The sequence below is a fragment of the Euleptes europaea genome, chromosome 18, assembly GCF_029931775.1.
Source record: "Euleptes europaea isolate rEulEur1 chromosome 18, rEulEur1.hap1, whole genome shotgun sequence".
Lineage (NCBI taxonomy): Eukaryota > Metazoa > Chordata > Lepidosauria > Squamata > Sphaerodactylidae > Euleptes > Euleptes europaea.
This window is the reverse complement of record NC_079329.1, coordinates 1288382-1308754: the sequence shown is the minus strand read 5'-3', so window position 1 is coordinate 1308754 and position 20373 is coordinate 1288382. Positions and strand designations below refer to the sequence as shown.

The 20373-nt window shown below is 53.4% G+C and overlaps 1 protein-coding gene and 1 non-coding gene across 2 annotated transcripts; one reads left to right on the top strand and one right to left on the bottom strand.

Annotated features, from left to right (window-relative positions):
* Positions 1 to 5634: 5634 nt before the first annotated feature.
* TMEM102 (transmembrane protein 102) lies at positions 5635 to 11041 on the top strand. Its single transcript, XM_056863521.1, has 2 exons — positions 5635 to 5824; positions 10020 to 11041. Exons 1-2 carry the CDS (start codon positions 5635 to 5637, stop codon positions 11039 to 11041), a joined length of 1212 nt encoding a protein of 403 aa, XP_056719499.1.
* Positions 11042 to 18017: 6976 nt separating this feature from the next.
* On the bottom strand, positions 18018 to 18086 carry TRNAA-UGC (transfer RNA alanine (anticodon UGC)). Its single transcript has one exon. It is a non-coding gene; the product is annotated as a tRNA-Ala (tRNA).
* Between the last annotated feature and the right edge of the window lie 2287 nt (positions 18087 to 20373).

Below are 20373 nucleotides of genomic sequence, written 5' to 3'. Positions count from 1 at the left end.
TCTCTCATTGGTAGGAAGGAAGGAGCCCTGTTCACATGTTATGGCGAATGCCTGTGCAGCCTGCCAGTTTGTAAAGAAAGAGCCAGTGTGTGTTGACTTTAGAAATGAAACTGGGGACCAGCACCTGCATCCATGTGGTGTTTCGATCCCATGTTCAGCTCTACAAGCTTTGAACATGTAACATGAGAACAACACAAGTGCAGCAAAAGATCGGGATCACAGGTCCGGCCCTGCCACTTTTCTGCATTTTCAACCTCCATGTACGGACTGCGACAGGCGCATCACTGGGAGTTGTGCTGCCTCTGCACCTAATTAGAGGGAAACCAGGCTAGAGATGTCTGGAAGAGGTCTGCAAGAAAAAGAGAGAAATGTGGCCCCTGCAGAGCATCTCTCTCTCTCTCACCCCCCCCTCCCGTCAACAGACTTACAACCTCCCGCCAAGTCACAATCCCCCCCCTGACCTCTACCTCTCCTCACAGGCTGCCAGGGAATCGCATCACAAACCTCCCTGCAGGGAGGAGCCCCCTGCCCCCCCCATGGCCAGCAACCCCAGCAGACCCCCAGAAAGCTGCCACGCAGAGGGGTGGGGATGTCGGGATCAGCCAGCTGGCTGCTGGCCCTGTCGCCTCTCCCATGGGGGAGTCCAGCTTATCTTGCCACACACCCTCCGAGGGGTGCTGCCTCAGCCTCCCCGAAACCATCATCGTCTTGGTAGCTTTGACCATCGTGGTACAGCTGGCGCTCAAGCTGGCCTCCGTGGTGAGGATATACTGGTGGGGGGAGAGTAGGGGGTGGCTTTGATGAGACAATGGGGCAGGGGTGCATTTGGGGGGCTGGCTTCAGTTGGCCCCTTAACGCAGGGGTCCCCAGGGGCGTTGCCCAGGGGTGCCATGGCGCCCGCCAATACTTTTCCTGGCACCCACCTGATGTTTTTAGAAAGTGGCCAAGTGGTATTCTTGCCCAGCGCTTCTTCTGATTGGCCACTGGAGATATTGACTTGCAGCACAGATTTAAAGGCAGAGCTTCTCCCTGAAATCTAGCTATTTATTTATTGTTTAATTCATTAATACCCTGCTTTTCTCCCCAATGGGGACCTAAAGCAACTTAGCATCATTTCCTTCTTTTCCATTTTTATCCTCACAACAACCCTGTGAGGTGGGTTAGGCCGCGAGAGTGTGCCTGGCCCATGGTCACCCAGCAAGCTTCCATGGTGCAAGTGGGGATTTGAACCTGGGTCTGAAGAGTTACGCAAAACCTCACTCCCCTGACCCATTCTGTGTCCTGCGGCAGCCATTTGGTGGTTGGCTCCACCTCCTGCAGCAGCCCTTTTATGGTCGCGTCCACCACCTGGCGTCAGATTTTCAAAGGTGCCCACAGGTTCAAAAAAGGGGGGACTCCTGCCTTACTGTGTGTGAGTGCAGAGCTGGTGATGCTGGAAGGCAGGCAGGAAAGTATATAATGTAGCGTGAGCAGAGCATCTCAGAGTCCCCACGCCCTGCGAGAGAGTGCTCCAGGCCAGGCCTGACCAACCCCTAGAAGCCATTCAGCAGCACCCTTGAGTGGGCCTGGACTTGGGCAACAGGTAGGGAGGCCAGGTCCCTCTTCGCCACCAGCAGGAGGTTTGGGGGGCAGAGCCTGAGGAGGGCAGGGTTTGGGGAGGGGCTTCAATGCCATGGAGTCCAATGGACAAAGCGGCCATTTACTCCAGGGGAGCTGATCTCTCTCGGCTGGAGAGCAGTTGGAATAGCAGGAGATCTGTAGCCATCACCTGGAGGTTGGCAACCCTAGCAACAGCTGAATCGGCACTCCTCACACATCTCCTCTTTCTCTCTCCAGATCATCTATTATCTCTGGTACCTGGTTGGGGTCATGTATGGAATGGTTATTGTTCCAGGTGAGTTAAAGGATAAGTGGATCGCATGGGGCAAGGGGGGGGGCAAGGAGATCTAACAGTAGGATTCCAGAAGCAAATTCTTCTGAGGCTGCTGGCTTTTAATGCTTTTTGCCCTATCAGGGTGCCTGGAGATCAGCACTAATTCTGGGAGAACTCCAGGCCCTGCCTGGAGAATGGCAGCGCTGAACATGAATTTATTTATTTAACAAAACATTTCTATCCCACTTTTCCTCATGGTTCAATACAGAAGCCTACAAGTGATGTAAAGGTGGAGAAAAAGGTGGGGGAAGTTAGAAGCTCCTATTAGGAGAAGACCCTCAGCTTACACTTCAAACTGCCAAGCTCTGCCCTGTTGCTATTAATATACGCAGAACTTTATTAGGGAACGATTGTTAGAATATTTTACAATTTTATCAATTTTAAGATGGTAATTTTAACCAGGGGTTGTTTTTATTGATTTTACACCTTTATATGTATGGGCAACCTGTCATTCTGCGGTGCAAAATGATTGAGTCTGGAAATTTTGATATGTTGGCATGTGATTGGTCAGTCGACTGTATTAATAAATTTGAATTTGAAGCTGGGGGAAGTTATAGGAGATGGAAATTTTAAATTTGAAGTTTGGTGGGAAGAAGTCCCCTCACTGGAAGGGGAGCCGAGTTGGAGGAGCTGACCTTTGACCTGGATCAGACAAAGGGCTGCCAATTTCCAGGTGTGGCCTGGAGATCTCCTGGAATTACAACTGATCTCCAGATTACAGAGATCAGTACCCTTGGAGAAAACAGCTACTTGGGGGGGGGGGATTCTTTGGCATTATGCCCTGCCGAGGTCCCGCCTCCTCTCCCCAAACCCTGCCTTTCCCAGGCTCCCCCCTCCCGCCCAAATCTCCAGGAATTTCCCAACCAGGAATTGGCAAGCTTAAGCAGCAGCCACTTGGGGGCAAAACCAGCCTTGCATTATTCTTGCCTCTGGAGATCGACGTCACGTCCGCGTTCTGAAGTTTTTCTTCTCCACTTCCCTTTTCTCCCTGCAGCCGAAGAGAGTCCAAAGCTCACCACCTCCAGGACAAAAAAAGTGTATGCCCTCAAAGCAAAGCCATCATCATGCTGGTCTTATCGGGACGTCCCCCGCCGCCAGCGCCGAAAAGAAAGCAGCTCGCCCAGCCGCCGCTGCGTCCACTGCACTCTCGAGCCCCTGAAAGTCACCATGAACCTGCAGAATGAGGGTCTCCCGCGCCGGATGAAGCGCCACTCCTACCCAGACTACCCGCCTTATTTGCCCAGCTACTACGACTATGAGAGCAGGCCTCGGAGTCGGCCACGCAGGGCCTCTGCACCTTCCCGTTTCCGGGATGCCATTGTTGGCTCCTCTGACCCCATTCTGGGTCCCAAGAGAGGCAGCAGCCCAGAGCGCCGGAGCACAGCCACTGGGGCGGAACTGGTCCCGCGGAAGCGTGGTGGCAAGGCCCGGCACCGCTCCGTAGGGCTTGGCCCAGACACAGAACACCCGGGCGGTTCGCCACGTTCCCGTCGGCCTGCCAAAGTCTATATCTACCCGGTACACCCCCAAACGCCCCCAGGGAGCCGGTCGCCCAGCCCCGAAAGACCCCGCCGCCGCCGCCGCCGGGCCATCACGACCAGCCAGGAAGAGCAGTCGGAGCCGGAGCCGCGAGCTTCGCGCCGGAAATCCCGCGAAGCCGAGCAACAGACTTCTGCGCCGGGGTCGCTGCAGTACCACCGGGGCAGCACCAACATCGCCCAAGGGCAGGCCCAGACGGACCCCACTGGGAAGCCACGCTACTACTGGTCTGACCAAGTGTCCGGTGCGGACTGGGTGTACCAGCCAGCGAAATAGCAGGCTGAGGAGGAGACAGGCCGGGCAGCCCAGATGTGACTTACCTCTGGGTCATTTAATTAAAAAAAGCAGTCCCATCACACATCAGTCTGCAGGGCGCTCCTTTGTGTTTACTCCAGAGCTCCTAGCGTGGTGTAGAGGCTAACAGCGGTGGTTTGGAGCAGCGGAATCTGGTCTGGAGAACCGGGTTTGATTCCCCATTCCTCCACATGAGCGGCGGAGGCTAATCTGGTGAACTGCATTTGTTTCCCCACTCCTACACACAGAGCCAGCTGAGTGACCTTGGGCCAGTCACAGCTCTCTTGGAGCTCTCTCAGCCCCACCTACCTCTCAGGGTGTCTGTTGTGGGGAGGGGAGGGGAAGGTGATTGTAAGCCGGTTTGATTCTGCCTTAAGTGGTAGAGAAAGTCGGCATATAAAAAACAACTCTTCTTCCTCTCTTCTTTTTAGAGAAGGCTGGGAGTCGGACACTTCCATTGCTTGCTTTCCATCTCCCAAGCTTTGGGTGCCCTCGCCTTATGGGATTACGTGGGTGACCCCCCCCTCCCCAGAGAGGGCCTTCTCGGTCATGGCACCAAAGCTCTGGAACTCTCTCCCTGGAAAGTGGCATTCCTTAAGCGATCCTGCCTTCCTCCCAAATGTCCACATGGGCCTGTAGAACATATCTGGGAGGAGGGTATAAGTACATCCCACCCCCCAGTCTTCTGTTGGGACAGAAGATGGCCGGTCAAAAGCTCCTGGAGGAGCCTTGAGGCAAAGAGATGTCCTGTGGCAGACAGTTCCCTGGGCTAGAGCCTGCTTTGCCAGAGTCAGGGGGGATTCCCCTCTGAGGGTCTCTTGCCTGGAGGGGCCGTGGCTCAGTGGTAGACCTTCTGCTTGGCATGTAGAAGGTCTCTGGGTTCAATCCCTGGTATCTCCAATTGAAGGATCAGTTTGTAGGTGATGTGAAATTCCTCTGCCTGAGACCCTGGAAAGCCGCTGCCAGCCTGAGTAGACAATACTGACCTTGATGGACTGATTCAGTATAAGGCAGTTTCATGAGTGTTGAGGTCTGCATCATGACTAGTATCCATTTTAACTAGTAGCCATGGATACCCCTTTCCTCCATGAACATGTCCCCTCTTCAAGCCTTTCAAGTTGGCAGCCATCACCACATTTGGGGGCAGGGAATTGCACAATTTAAAAGTCCCTCCCCTCTCCAAACCCCGCCCTCCTCAGGCTCCACCCCCAAAATCTCCAGGTAATTCCCAACCTGAAGCCGGCAACCCTAGTTTCCCAGAGAACATGGGGTGGGGGTCGGGATCAGAGCTAGTCCCGCATCTCTGGCGCCTCTTTGGAAGGGGGTCGTTGCAAAGACCGCATGTCTCAAAGTGCAAAGGTGGTCTCTGGAGGAGGAGTTTGTAAAAAAAGACTGCATTTCCCAGAAGGCGTTTCCCAGAAGGAGCGCAGTCAAGACTACATTCCCCATAGTTCCTGGGATTCCCCGGGTAGGTGTAACCTGTTGGGCCAGGTAGCAGCAGGTGAGTGGGCTGGGATCCCGACACTTACGGAAATCCGGATGAAGGTGATGGGCTCCCCATACTCTTGGAGCTGATGCCTGCAGGAGCTGGTAGAAGGAAAAATGCATTTGGGGGGGAACAGTGTGTGTGTGGGGGGGCGGTCTGGCGTTTCTGCAAGGGGTCTAAGAACCCCCCACCCTCCAGTTTCCCTCTAAGTCTCCCAGCCCTGATTTAAACCATTTTGCCGGAACGGTTCTCTGGACGAGACGGAGATTTAGGTCCTGCCTCCCGCCGACTCCCTCGCCTGCATCTCCTCCCAAGAAAGTTTCTTGGAAGATCTCTCTTTTCTCTGCACCCTCCCGAAAAGAGAGGGGCGCGGGGGGGGGGCATGGCTTCCCCCCCAGACGGCCACCAGCTGAAACCAGCCCCGGCCAAACCTCTCACGGACCTGGATTTTCACTCCGGAGCGCGGATCGAGGAGCTGCACCAGCTCATCCAAGAGTACCACGCCAGGAGCCCAGGCAGCCGGGAAGGGCCTGAACTGCACCTGGCGAAGGACGTCATCTTCTCTCTCTTAGGTGAGCGGGGGGGGGGGAAACCAAAATCCCCACCCAATAGACTTTTTTTTTTTTTTACTGTTGCTGCATGCTCAGTTATTGGGGGGGGGGTAGGGCAGATTCTGAAGGGGGGGCAGAGAACAAGTTGTCCTTCATTGTCATCAGGGAGAGGTTTGTTAAAGGGCATGATGCAGGATTCCTGGGTCCTCTGCAGACCAGCACCAGGTCTTCCGGGGCGGTTCATCTGCTCTGGACCCTTTTCAGTCCGGCTTCAGGCTGGGCTATGGGAGACAGGCAGTTCTGGTGGCTTTCGCGGATGAACTCCGCCTGAGGACAGGCAAAGGCCAAGCCGCCTTGGTGCTCCCACCGGATTTATCCACTGCCCTTGATGCAGCCATCTTGTGGAGGCACTTGGGGGCAGAAGTGGTGTTGGGGGTGATGCCTTGGGCTGGTTTACATGGTTCTTCACTGACCAGACTCAAGGGGTTCCCAGTAGAGACCAGTTATCATCATGGTGGGGTTTGTCCCATGGGGTTCACATGAAGCTGCCTTCTACTGAATCAGACCCTTGGTCCACCAAAGTCAGTATTGTCTACTCACACCGGCAGCGGCTCTCCAGGGTCTCAGGCTGAGGTCTTTCACATCACCTACCTGCCTAGTCCTTTTAACTGGAGATGCCGGGGATTGAACCTGGGACCTTCAGCATGCCAAGCAGATGCTGGACCACTGAGCCACGGCCCCTCCACAGGGTTCGCTTTTTTATTTATTTTTATTTATTTCCATTGTTAATAGTTCAGCTTTCTCACAGGGACTCAAGGCGGATCACGCAGAGTGAGTCAGCACAATCCACAAAATGGGATGTTCATTGAACAATGCACTAGGCTTGCAGAAGTCTTGAACCAAACAGAAAGAACGGAAGCACAGCGTAAATATTTACACAACACATTAAGCGGTACAGAACGTACATAACAGGATCCTACTTAACAATAAGCTCCCCCGTGCTATTCGCCCTCTATGTAAAGCCCTTAGGAGAAAGAAATCGTAGGTCGTTGGCTGATGACACCCAGCATTACATCCCTGTGTCCAAAACTCCTGGGGATGCAGTGGAGGGCGCCCTGAGCCACTTCTTGACTGCTCCTGTTAAATGGTTGAGTGAAAAAAATGAAACAGAACCCAGGAGTACAGAGGTAACTCTGGCTGGGAAGACGGAAGTCTTGGAAGGCATTGTGCTTCCCAGTTTTGGTGGGGTTTGGCTGACCTGTGCTGGCTCAGTCAAGGGCCTGTGGTTTCTCCTGGACCCGGCATCACTGGTAGAAAAGCCAGGTAATACAGCTGCAAGAAAACCCCACCACTTTCTTCCAACTCAGTTTAGCCTGCCAGATGGCCTGCGACCTTGACACAGCCGATCTGGCCACCTGGATCCACGCCACGGTAACATCACAGTAACACCACACCTCCCTCTCCCCCTATGCACCACCACGACAGCTTTGCCTTCTGTGGGTGCCATCCGGCAAACAGGCAATATTTGTACTTGTGTATTTTCTATTGTGGACCCACCTTATGAAATGGCCAGCCTGAGAGGGTTAGAAGAAGAAGAAGAGTTGGTTTTTATACCCTGCTTTTCTCTACCTTTAAGAAGTCTCAGTGGCTTACAATCACCTTCCCTTCCTCTCCCCACAACAGACACCTTGTGGGGCTGAGAGAGTTTGGCGAGAACTGTGACTAGCCCAAGGTCACCCAGCAGGCTTTATGTGGAGGAGTGGGGAATTGAACCCACTTCTCCGGATTAGAGTCCACCTCTCTTAACCACTACACCACGCTGGCTAGGAAGGCTCCTGCTCTCCTGGCATTCCACAAACTATGCAAAAGCAAAATATTCAGGAGGGCTTTGTTTTACACAGGTCATAGGGCTGTACTGTAACAAAAAGGTTCAGAACGATGCTTCGGTAAAGGGGCAGGGACTGTGGGCAGCATTATACCGCTGCGTGTAGTACACATTGTCTGTTGCTGTAAACTGATCTTCAGATCTAATTTCTGCATCTGCAACAAAGCCGTAAGCGTTAACCATTCAGATTTGTTTCAGATTTCTGCAGTCCAAATCCTATTGCATTTTTAATTGGATGTTGATACTGTTGCACTGCCTTACCCTGTGAGATCTGCCCTGAGTCTCTGTGAGAAAGGTGGACTGTAGAGAACATAACTAAAATACCTTAAAAGGAACAGGGGTCACTTCTAGGCCTTGGGCTATAACAGTCGGGTCTGAAGTCCTTGAACAAGCTGGCCTCATGGCTACAATCACAAACACCACCTTAACTAAGCCCGTGGTAGTTTTGCCCCCACCCAGTTTCCTGTGGCACCTGAGAATGGTGACGGGTTTTCTCGTGGCAGAAGCTTTTATGGAGCGGAGGGAGCTTGGTCAGACGCAAGTGGGCGCTCAGCCACAAAAGCAGACGTCCCTGTAAACCTGCCCGTTTTTAAGCTGCCCAAAGATTGTGTTTGCTATCAAAGCCCCTCTGGAACATGATCTCCTGCTTTCTGCTGGGAAGCCGCTCACACAGAAGAGAGACCTGCCGTGCCGCCCAAAGCAGAGTTTGCCCCCTTCTGGGCCCGGCGACTTCAGTGGGTTTAGGGTGTAGCTTTGCTTAGGGCTGGACTATGGGTTTTAGCCTGACAATTACAGTAATGGGGTGTGTGTACCCATTTACTACTCATCATTGCATGGGTGCCAGATGGGGGTGAAGTGGGTGCTGGGGGTGGGGTGGGGGTGTCAGTTCATTCTCCCACACTCACCTTGAGCAGCTGCTGAAGACCCCCAGATCTTGAAATCGAAGACCTGGATGGTTGTGGGCCATGAATTGTTGCAGACCTTTTTCAGTGAGTCCAGGAGGAAAGGCAGGGGAGCCATTTTGGAAGAATGGACAGATTTTGGTACTACTAATGGTGGCAACAGGTGGGGCCACATTGGAACTGTGGAGCGCCATCTTTCCTGGGCCAACCCCATTGGAATGAAAGGGGGCTGTGTGGAAACGCGGGCTCCGCTCAGTTCAGTGAGGTCTGCAGGAAGCCAGCGTGATGTACTGGTTAAGAGCGGTGGTTTGGAGCGGTGGAGTCTGATCTGGAGAACCGGGTTTGACTCCCCACTCTTCCACATGAGCAGCGGCAGACTCTAATCTGGAGAACGGGTTTGGTTTCCCCACTCCTACGCATGAAGCCAGCTGGGTGACCCTGGGCAAGTCACAGCTCTCTCAGCCCCACCTACCTCATAGGGTGTCTGTTGTAGGGATGGGAAGGGGATTGTAAGCCAGTTGGAGTCTCCCTTCAGTGGTAGAGAAAGTTGGCATGTAAATACCAACTCTTCTTCTTCTTGGATTGTGCCCAGTGTTAAGGGGAGGGAACATCCTGTTCGGAGTTCCTAGCTGAGGCACAGAAAAGCCGGTGGCCGGCCTTGGAAGCGAGAGCCCCCCCCCCTCCTGAGGCCTTACATGCCAAACAGCCAGTGTGGTGTAGTGGTTAAAGTGTCAGCCTAGGATCTGGGAGACCCGGGTTAGAATCCCCCTTCTGGCCATGGAAGCTTGCTGGGTGACCTTGGGCTGGTCACACATTCTCAGCCTAGTCTACCTCACAGGGTTGTTGAGAGGATAAAGTGGAGGAGAAGAGAATGATGTAAGGCACCTGGGGTCACCACTGGGGAGACATAAATAATAATAAAATTAAAAGCAGCATATGGGATCTGGAAGGTGTGGCTTGTCCACTCGCATGACACAAAGTGTGGATGACTTGGGTTCTGGAAGCATCACAAGCCTTTTGAAAGAGTTTCAGGTCCAGAACTGGCTGGCACTTTGTGGTCAGCAGAGAGGTTGACTGATAGAATCATAGAGTTGGAAGGGACCACCAGGGTCATCTAGTCCAGCCCCCTGCACAATGCAGGAAATTCACAACTACCTCCACTCCCACACCCCCAGTGACCCCTACTGCATGCCCAGAAGATGGCCAAGATGGCAGCACATGCCAAGAGGAGGTTAGAGGGAACTTTAAGTGCCGCTTGTTGTGAGGGGGTGAGAAAAGCGGTCATTTTCCAGATTCCTTTCCCATGAGCCTTCCTTTGCCATCCTGTTGACAGGTTATTAGGTGTGGGAGGGGTCTTAGCCCCTCAGCCTCCCTCCATTTCCTTTGTTTTCTGAGGCAATTGTTCTCCTCCTCCCCACCCCCCATTCAGGTGTGGTTCAGAACTCCGATGGGAAGCTCCCAGCTGTCAATAGATACCTGCTTCTCTCTGGAGGGGTCCAGCAGGGCACCGTCGACGTGGACCTGGGCATCCCACACCACCTTTCCCTTGGAGGGGACTACGATGCGGACTTCACCCTTTTGGTGCCAATTCTGAATGCTGCCGGGGTCCCCGTCACCTTGGACATGAAGGAGAGTCCACCTGGCCACACCCAGATCAGCCTCCAGCCCTTCGACCCTGCCACGCTCCACCGCTGGTCAGATTGTTGCCTGGGAGACGAGGCCTACCTGTCTGCCGAGCTGGTCTCCGCCTGGTTCGCCCGCTCCTTTGCCGCCGCCGCCAAAGACGTGCGGGTCGAGCACCGCGGCTGCATCACTTCGGTGGTGGTCCTCGTCGGACACTGTCGAGTCCTCTACGATCTTGTCCCCACCGTGGCCTTGAAGGGGTGGCCGGAGGTCGCTCAGCCTTGGCTGGCCCAGGCCCATTTCTGGGATGGCAAGCTGATGGACGAGGAAGTCTCCGGGGGCTTTTACCTGTTGCCTTCCACCTCCGGTGCCAGTTGGCGCCTGGCATTTTCGACCAGCGAGATGCATCTTCGGAAGATTCTGCCCCTGCCTTTGCTTCAGGCTTTCCGGGCGGCCACGGCCGTCCTAGGCCACCACCTCTCTGCGGGCCTCGGGCCTTACCACATCTTCACCTTGGTGCTCCGGGCCTGTGAGCGGCTGCCCGCCAGCTACCTGGGCCGAGAGGAGAACGCCGCACACACCTGGCTGGGTCTGCTGGATGACCTGTCGGCCTGCTTAGTCCGCCGGTGCCTCCCTCACTACTTCCTCCCCCAGTGGAACGTTCTGGAGGGCCTTCCCCACAGGGAGAAGGAGCGTCTGGCTCAGGCGCTGGCCAGGGTGAGGGCCGACCCTTCCAAGTTCCTCCGCCGGGCTGTGGAAGGGGCCAAAGAAGCCACGAGATTAGCCAAAGCGTTTCGAACCCCGAATGTCTCTGCTGTTGCCTCATAACTGCTTCAAAGGGCTGGTATTGGTTAGTGGTGGCAGGTGTGCCTCAGGTGCTACGCTTGGGAAACGACCCCCAGAAGGTGTTTGCGTCGTCCCCACCCTTCTGGGTTCTGGGGTTCCTCAGCCGCTTTGCTATGAGTCTGCGACGGAGTGAAGACCAGGATGGGGATTTTCGAGGCCTTTTTGTTTCCCCCACCTCTGTGGGCTTGCAGGAGATGGGGATGCAGGAGGCCAGGTGCCTGGGCTCTGGAGTTTTCTGCTGGGGGAGGGAACGGTCTCGTGTGGCGGCGGGAAGATTCCAGCCCTGAGACCCCCTCTCTCCGGCCCTCCAGCAGCTTGTCAGGAGCACCAAGCTGCCAGAATGGCCTCCCAAGCGGCTGCTCTCTTCGTGGCCTTTCGGGTGCCCTGTGGGACCAAGCCCCCGAGGGGTCTCGGCCCTCATCTGAGGGCTCCAAGCTGTCTTCAGTGGTCTCCTCAAATGAGGGCTGAGACCCAGAGGCGACCCTGGGGCTGGGAAATGTGCTGTTCCAGAGGCCTCTCCCTGAGGGGTGGATTCTGGGCATTCCCCCCACAACCTGTAATTGTGCCTTAAACCCACCTTTTCCCTGCCAAACGTAACCTGCCCCCTCAACATCCAACAGGTGTGTTTGGAATGCTCCAAATCACCATTTTCTTCTAGTCCACCAGCCTCTGACAGAGACCTGCCAAACAAAACGTCTTCTGGGGCATTTTTCACCTTGCTTGTGGCAAAGGGGGCATTGGAGGTCTCCAGCCAAAGAGTAAACTGGCGTGTCTGAGAGGTGGAGCGTTGGGGGAGGGGGAATCACCACCACCTCTGCCTAAGTACCACGATTGAATTTTGAGAAACTAAAGGCAGGGTTTTGAGGCTCAGGAAACAACTGCCTGCCATCACCCAAGGATCCTGTGTAAACGATTGGGGTATCAATGCAATAATCATATTTTGGAGAGGGCCTGACTGCAGATTGTTTATAAAATCTACGGTCGAACTTGTGTTTGTAGGCTACTATTCTAATTAAAATCACTTTTGGGTGAATGCAAATTTAAAAACCAAACAATCCTGTTATTATTTTTATACAATGGTAATGAGATTTTTGGGGGGAATTGCAGGGTGTTTTATACTTACTGGAAGAAACTATATTAAATGGTGACCTTGTGTTCCCAAATGTGCCCAGAAACAGCTGTCAGCACATTTTGGACCAACAGACGTTTCTGAACATTTGGGATGGAGGAGAAATGATGGGCACTGAGAAAGGGCAACCCTACCGTTTTCAAGATAGCACTTTGACCTATGCTAGTGTTGCCAATTCCAGGTTGGGAACTTCTTGCAGATTTGGGGGCGGAACCTGGAGAGGGTGGAATTTGGAGAAGGGAGGGACCTCAGCAGGGAATAATCCCATAAAGTCCACACTCCAAAGCAGCCATTTCCTCCAGGGAAATTTATTTCTGTAGCCTAAAAATCAGTTGAAATTCCAGGAGATCTCCAGGTCCCATCAGGAGGTTGGCAACCCTAACATATACTGCTATGGAGCACCTGGTCTTAAAATGCACTTATCATTTTTTTTAACCCGAAAACAGAAACCTGATGCCCTTCAACTGGCCAGGCAGCCCTTGTGGAGCAGGGAGAAGAGAAGTCCTGTTAACAGCAGTGCGACAGATCCTGGTTGATCAGTTGGCCACCCAATGCTGTGCTCTCTCTGCTGCCTCCTGGTGGCAGGGAAAGGGGACCGGTTGTTCCTGGCAGGGCTCCTGGTAGGAATTCTGCGCCCTCCCCGTTCCTTCTTGGCATGCCGTTGTCTCACAATGCACATGTTGTGTTCTAGATTGTCCTGCAGGGGGCAGCAGCGGCACGTGTTAATACACTTCTATTTTGAGGCCTTGGGAAAAGTTAGGAAAACTTGTGAACGAATAAAAACAGCCTGGCTGGTCTATTTAAAAAAAGCCTCCGTTGGGCAAAACTTGAATGAGGATCAGGGAGGCAGCCAATGGGCCACGGAACTCATCAGAAACTCAAGCAAAACTTTAGAACACAAACCCCAGTTCGGGGGAGAGAGAGAAACAACAACAGACCAGTCTGCAAAAATCTTAAAATTAGGGTTGCCAGGACCCTCTTTGCCATCGGCAGGAGCTTTTTGGGGTGGAGCCTGAGGAGGGTGGGGTTTGGGGAGGGGAGGGACTTCAATGCCATAGAGTCCAATTGCCAAAGCTGCCATTTTCTCCAGGTGAACTTATCTCTATCGGCTGGAGATCAGTTGTAATGGCAGGAGATCTCCAGCTAGTACCTGGAGGCTGGCAACCATACTTAAAATTTGGGGGGGGGGGTAACAAACCCGGAGTTCCACCCAGTGATATTGACTGAGAGCAGTTTGCAGACGCCCCCAACAGGAGCATCGTGTGAATCTGCTGCAGGCCAAAGGATCTTGTGGCACCTGAACACAATGCATACCTTTACTGTGGCAGCAGCAGCTTTGGGGGAGGCTTGAAATGTTCCACTCGGTGTGGGTGTTGGGGACATGCTTACGGCACCCCTCTTGCAAGATGAACACCCGATAAAGCTTCCAGAACAAATTCACTCATCTTTAAGGTGCCGCAAAGCTCAAGCGTGGAGCCGGCGTGGTGTAGTGGTTAAGAGCGGTGGTTTAGAGCAGTGGAGTCTGATCTGGAGAACCGGGTTTGATTCCCCACTCCTCCACATGAGCGGCGGAGGCTAATGTGGTGAACTGGTTTCCCCACTCCTACACTCAAAGCCAGCTGGGTGACCTTGGACTAGTCACAATCTCTCAGCCCCACCTGCCTCACAGGGCATCTGTTGTGGGGAGGGGAGAGAAAGGTGATTGTAAGCCGGTTTGATTCTCCCTTAAGTGGCAGAGAAAGTCAGCATATAAAAACCAACTCCTCTTCTTCTTCCTCCTCCTCTTTTTTAAGACAAAAAGTCCTCCTTCAGACAGTGCCAAATTAATTTATAACTTGTACTTGCTGTCACAAGAGGTAGCGACGGCTACTGGGTTAAGATGGCTTGGAAAGGCAGCATAAGAAGTCACAGCGGACGAGAGGTCAGTCAGTGGCTGCTTGTTCTAATAGCTTAGCAGAACATCCATGATCATGGCCCAGGCTAGCCCAATCTCCTCAGATCTTGGAAACTAAGCAGGGTCGGTTCTGGTTAGTATTGGATGGGAGACCCCCAAGGGAGATCAAGGTTGCTACGCAGAGGCAGGCAATGGCAAACCACCTCTGAACATCTCTTGCTTTGCTGGGTGGCCCAGGCTAGCCTGGTCTTGTCAGATCTCGGAAGCTAAGCAGGGCCGGTCCTGGTTAGTACTTGGATGGGGAGATGGCCAAGGAAGTCCAGGGTCACTACCCAGAGGCAGGCAATGGCAGACCACCTCTGAGCATCTCTTGCCTTGAAACCCTACAGAGCTGACTTAAGTCAGCTGTGATTTGATGGCACCAAGAAGGAAGAAATGGCACTGATTCCATGCTTGATGCAAGCCTGCCGTTTGTATGACACACATGACCTCCACCCTGAGAGACACTGCTTTTTCTCCGGCAAGTGAGACAATTCAGGTCTTGAACTAGATGCAATTCAACAAGGACAAGTGCAGAGTTCTGCATCTGGGTAAGAAAAATGAGAAGTGCGCATCCTGGACGGGAGATACACTTCTGGGTAACACTTTGTGTGAACAAGATTTGGGGGTAGAGGTGGACTGTAAGTTGAATATGAGCAGTCAATGAGATGGCAAAAAAGGGGGGAAAGTAGCAGTCTATTCCCCCCCCCCAACACCTGCTCTGGCAAAATGAGTCTCAGCAGCTAGGCAGAGAATTTCAGGCAAGGCTATTAGCAAATTGCCTTGGAACTGGCAGCGCTGGGGAGGCAGCTTTGCATTATTATTTATTATGGGGGGTGGTGGAAGGATTTCAAGTGCTAAATGCAGCCTATTATTCTGCTAATGGGCTTCATTGGGCTCCTTGCCCATGCTCTGATCTTATCGCTTCAAGAGGCGCCAGACCTGGCAGGCCGTTTCCCAGCCTGACCCCCTTGCTGCCCCCCTGGAGGAACCGGAAGTGTGGGCCTGAGAACAGCTGTGCTGGATCAGACCAAAGGGGCAGCATCCCGTATCCCTCACTGGCCAAAGATGCCCTGCAAGGCAGGTGGTGGTGGTAAGGCTTCCCGCTGTTGTTGCAACCCCCCGCCCCCAGCATTTAGTCTGTAGTGGTACACTGCCTCTGAACATAGAGGTTCCAGTTGGCCATCTTGGCTAACAGCTGTTGATGGATCTATGGACACACAAATGAAGCTGCCTTCTCCCGGTCAGACCCTTGCTCTGTCACGGCCAGCGTTGTTTACTCCAACTGGCAGGACTCTCCAGAGCCTCAGGTTAAATGTCATTCATTCAAAAGAGTTTCCGTCTAGACATTAGGAAGAATTTTCTAACAGTTAGAGGAGTTCCTCAGTGGAACAGGCTTCTTCAGGAGGTGTAAGTGCTCCTTCCCTGGAGGTTTTTAAGCAGAGGCTAGATGGCCATCTGTCAGCAATGCTGATTCTATGACCTTAGGCAGATGATGAGAGGGAGGGCACCTTGGCCGTCTTCTGGGCATGGAGTAGGGGTCACTGGGGGTGTGGGGGGGAGGTAGTTGTGAATTTCCTGCATTGTGCAGGGGGTTGGACTAGATGACCCTGGTGGTCCCTTCCAACTCTATGATTCATGTCACCTACAACCTGCTCCTGTTAACTGGGGAGGTTGGGGGTTAAACCTGGGACCTTCTGCAGGCAAAGCAGAAGCTCTTCCACTCAGCCACGGCTCGGCTTGAGTAGGACCCAAGCTGAAAACCATTGAGGCTGTTCTGCCTAACCTTTAACGTATGCAAGTCGTTTGATCTTGGGTCCTCTCTTTTCTTTATTGTTGTGCACCTGAACACAGACCTGGGCACATAAAGCTGCCTCATACTAAGTCAGACAATTGGCCCATCGGGGCCTGTATTGTCTACTCAGGCTGGCAGTGGTTCTCCAGGGTCTCAGGCACAGGTCTTTCACATGACCCAATCCTTTTAACTGGAGATGCTGGGGGTTGAACCTGGGATCTTCTACATAACAAACAGATGCTCCACTGCTGAGCCAAAGCCCCTCCCCAAGTATGAACTCTCCCCATTGGGGGAATCAAACTCCTGTTTCCTGTGTGACAGGACACTGCACTAATGAGGAGATTGCTGATCAAGGACATTAAAAACAGGTTCTGGGGCTGCTAGCAGGCTTATCTGGAGTCATCTCCCCATGTACACCCAGGCGGTAGGACACGGGTTTCTCTGGCCACCAAGGGGCGGCAGCCACCTTTGCTTCCTTTCTGGGTTGGGGCAACGCCAGGCTCGGCTGCTGCCAGCTGGGCTTTGGCCCTCTGACAAGGAGCTGTCAGTGAACAGAAACACTTATGAAAATTTGATAGGAGCACCCATTAATCGCAGCGCTTCAGAAAGTGGCTTTGAGCAGCTCCTCCGATGGCTGGCAGCAGCCGGACGCCTGGGATCTCTGCAGCTGGGGACAGGGAGGGGGAGGGGGCAGGGCCAGCCAAAGAGAGTTCAGTACCTGAAGCTGGAAATGCACTAACTCACTCAGGACCCGATCCACCAGGAAGCACTCTGGCACACTTCTCTTCGAACGGGCGCTCTGCTCATTCCGATGCCGCATCTGTAGGACCGCCACACTGTGGCTCGGTGTCCGCCACGGGTCATGCCTGTCTTCTGTTGTGACAACTCCAAGGGTGGTCAAAATCTTCTGTACAAACAGTTGGCTTTCATTTCTGCACCAGGGTTGATGGAGGCTCTAGCGGATGCAGGGATTCTTGAGCCCCCTGGGTTTGGAGTGCTGGACATCTTGCAGGGCAGCATTTGAGCCTCTGCTCAGTTTGGACGCTTGGTTTTGGCACCAAGGATCCAAGGCAAGAATGCCTCTGAGCATGTACAAACTGCCAACAGTGCTCATGTGTCTGCAACTAAGAGAGAGAGGCTTCTGGAACACTTGGGCAAACACTTGGGGACTCGGCTCTTAAAATTCCCCCCTGCCCCGCCCAGAGAAGGCATCCTCTGTCTTTGCCACCTCCAGTCCCATTCTCTTGGATGTGGCAGCAACCTTGGGGCACTTGAACAGCCAGCAAAGCTCTCCCCTCACCCAGACCCCTCTGGCAGGAGGCAGCTTCCAGCCCTTGGGAAATGATCCTGGCCCATCCGCACAGCATGTATTTATCTATCAAAAAACATTTACTAGCTGCCTTTCTACCTTGTGGAACTCAAGGTGACTTACAAGATTCATAAAACAACAATTATTAAAAAACAAATAAAAGACCACAATTTAAAATCTCTAATTAGGACTGCAAATAAATAAATAAATAGAAACTAAATCAGTCAGCTGCCTCCTGAAGATCGAAAGTGAGGGGGCCAGATGCACCTCCCTGGGAGGCTTTTCCTTAATCGTGGGGCTGCCACTGAAAAGGCCTTCTCTCATCTGCCCACCAGACAAACTTCTTTGATTGGAGGGACAGTCGGGAGGACCCCTCCCTGTGACCTTAATTCCTGGGCAGGAACATTTGCCCTGACCTGGATGGCCCAGGTTAGCCCAATCTTGGAAGCTAAGCAGGGTCAGCCCTGGTTGGTACTTGGCTGGGAGACCACCAAGGAAGACACAGGTTGTTACGCAGAGGCAGGCAATGGCAAACCACCTTGGAAACTCTTTCATTGAACACCCTACAGGGCCACCACAAGTCAGCTGTGACTTGACATCCCTTTCTACCCCCAGCAATGGGGCATCCACATTGCAATCCTCAGCTGAGTTGAACACATGAAGCTGCCTTCTACTGAATCAGACCCCCCTCGGTCCATCAAAGTCAGTACTGTCTACTCAGACCGCCAGTGGCTCTCCAGGGTCTCAGGAAGAGAAGGGTCTTTCACATCACCTACTTGCCTAGTCCCTAACTGGAGATGCCAGGGATTGAACCTGGGACCTTCTGCATGCAAAGCAGATGCTCTACCACTGAGCCACGGCCCCTCCCCTATGTCCAGGGCAGGTTGGCATAGGATTGCAATGCCAAGTGGCGTTTTAAAAAGTCCCTGCTAGGACTTGAAATGCCAGTCTCCCATGTGCCATTCTCCGCTCTGGGAGGGAGTGACTCCCCGGATGCATGCCAGCCATGTGCCGTGCGCACCAGCATGTGAGGGCACTCACGCACTCACTCCCTGAACCGCTCGAGGGCCACTTCGAACCCAGAACTCTGGGCAAAGTTGTCAGGGGGCTAGCCAGCTGCTGTCACCAGCTTGTTCCCCTTCTTCAAGGGACAGTGCGTCCGTCCGTGAGAATTTAACGAGCATGGCACGTGCGCCCGCCTTTGACAGCGAGAGCCGTGCGGGGCTGGGAAAAGACCTGGGATTGCATGAGGGGAGAGGAACGTCGGTTTTCTCCGCTGCGTGATTCACTCCCTTTTCCAGCTCGAACATGATGCACGACTTCAGGTATTTTTAAAAACACAAACTCAGATGCTGCAAGAACCGGGCAGGGTGAGTTTAACAGAAGATGTGTCACGTTGTGTTGGAAAGACTCCCGTGACAGTGCTGTGCCATCCCCCCTCCCCACACACAAGTCCAGAAAAGCACAGCACAGGGGGTCTGTTTGCACTCAGAGCGTGCCGCTTGTCTTTTGTGTTCTTGCCCAGAGGCGGCTATCCCGAGGACATGGTGAGGGGTTTCCACCGGCAGCAGCTGGTGGGCTTATCCAGCCTCCAGAGTCTTTCCGGGGGGGGGGGTGTCTTCATTTCCAAAATGAGAAGTGCTCAAGCACACTCCCCAAAACCCTCCTTCTGCTCTGGAAGCATATCTTGGGGGTGGAAGAAGGAGAGTTGGGTTTTATATGCCGACTTTCTCTACCACTCAAACCGGTTTACAATCTCCTCCCCCCCCTCCCCACAACAGACACCCTGTGAGGCAGGTGGGGCTGAGAGAGCTCTAAGAGAGCTGTGACTAGCCCAAAGTCACCCAGCTGACTTCGTGTGTAGGAGTGGGGAAACAAAGCCAGTTCACCAGATTAGCCTCCGCTGCTCATGTGGAGGAGGAGTGGGAAAAGAAACCTGGTTTTCCAGATTAGAGTCCACCACTCCAAGTTCCAGTGGCTCTCCAGTGTTGAGACAATCTGTCCTTGCTCAGGAACACTCCATGTTTACCATTTAAGGAGGAAACATGCTGCTAGAATAGGCTTGGGGGCTGAGACTTGTGAAGGGATGCTGAGCATCCCTTATGAGTCTGGGGGGTTAGCTAGCCTTCTGAGTGCACCAAGCATTGAGTCCGGTGTGGAAGATGACCCCCCCTGAGCGCATGCTACAATGCACACACAGTTTTGTGCCCTCCACACATCTAAGCAGGGCCACGGCTTGGGTGGGCAGGCAGCTGCAAGGCCCCAGAGGGGCAGGCGGGAGCGTGGGCATTTCACTGTGCCACATAAGGGGCTGTGCACACAATAGCTCCTGCCCAGCTGTGCTGCTACCTGCTCCTGCTGGCACCACATTGCAGTGGGCCACCCAAATTCCAGCACTGAGCCTCCTGCCCCATAACCCCAGATGACCTCTCACCTGGCCCCAGATGCACGCTCGGGCAGATGCCTTTCCTCCTGACTTGCATTGACAGCCTGTGCTGGGGCTGAGCCCGGCTCATATTAACCCTCTTTTTAATGCTCTGTTGAGCCGCTGCTATCTATGGGGAGCTGCTCTCTCTGTCTCTCTCTCCCTCTCTCTCTCCACCAACCCCCCCCCCCAAAGTAGAAGGCTAAGTTGCCCTCATAGAACACTGAGAGTCTCCCGGAATGATTCTGTTGCTGTCACAGCTGTTGTTTTCCTGGTGTTTTTTTCTCTAAAATTTGATGAAATTTTAATAGGAGGAGGAAGAAGCCCTTCAAGTACATCTTCAAGTACTTGAGGGGCTGTCATATAGAGGAGGGTGCCGAGTTGTTTTCTGTTGCCCCAGAAGGCTGGACCAGAACCAACGGGTTGAAATTAAATCAGAAGAGTTTCCATCTAGACATTAGGAAGAACTTTCTAACAGTTAGAGCGGCTCCTCAGTGGAACAGGCTTCCTTGGGAGGTGGTAAGCTCTCCTTCCCTGGAGGTTTTTAAGCAGCAGCTAGATGGCCATCTGTCAGCAATGCTGATACTATGACCCTAGGAAGATGATGAGAGGGAGGGCGTCTTGGCCATCTTTTGGGCATGGAGTAGGGGTCACTAGGGGTGGGGGGGAGGTGGTTGTGAATTTCCTGCAGTGTGTAGGGGGTTGGACCAGATGACCCTGGTG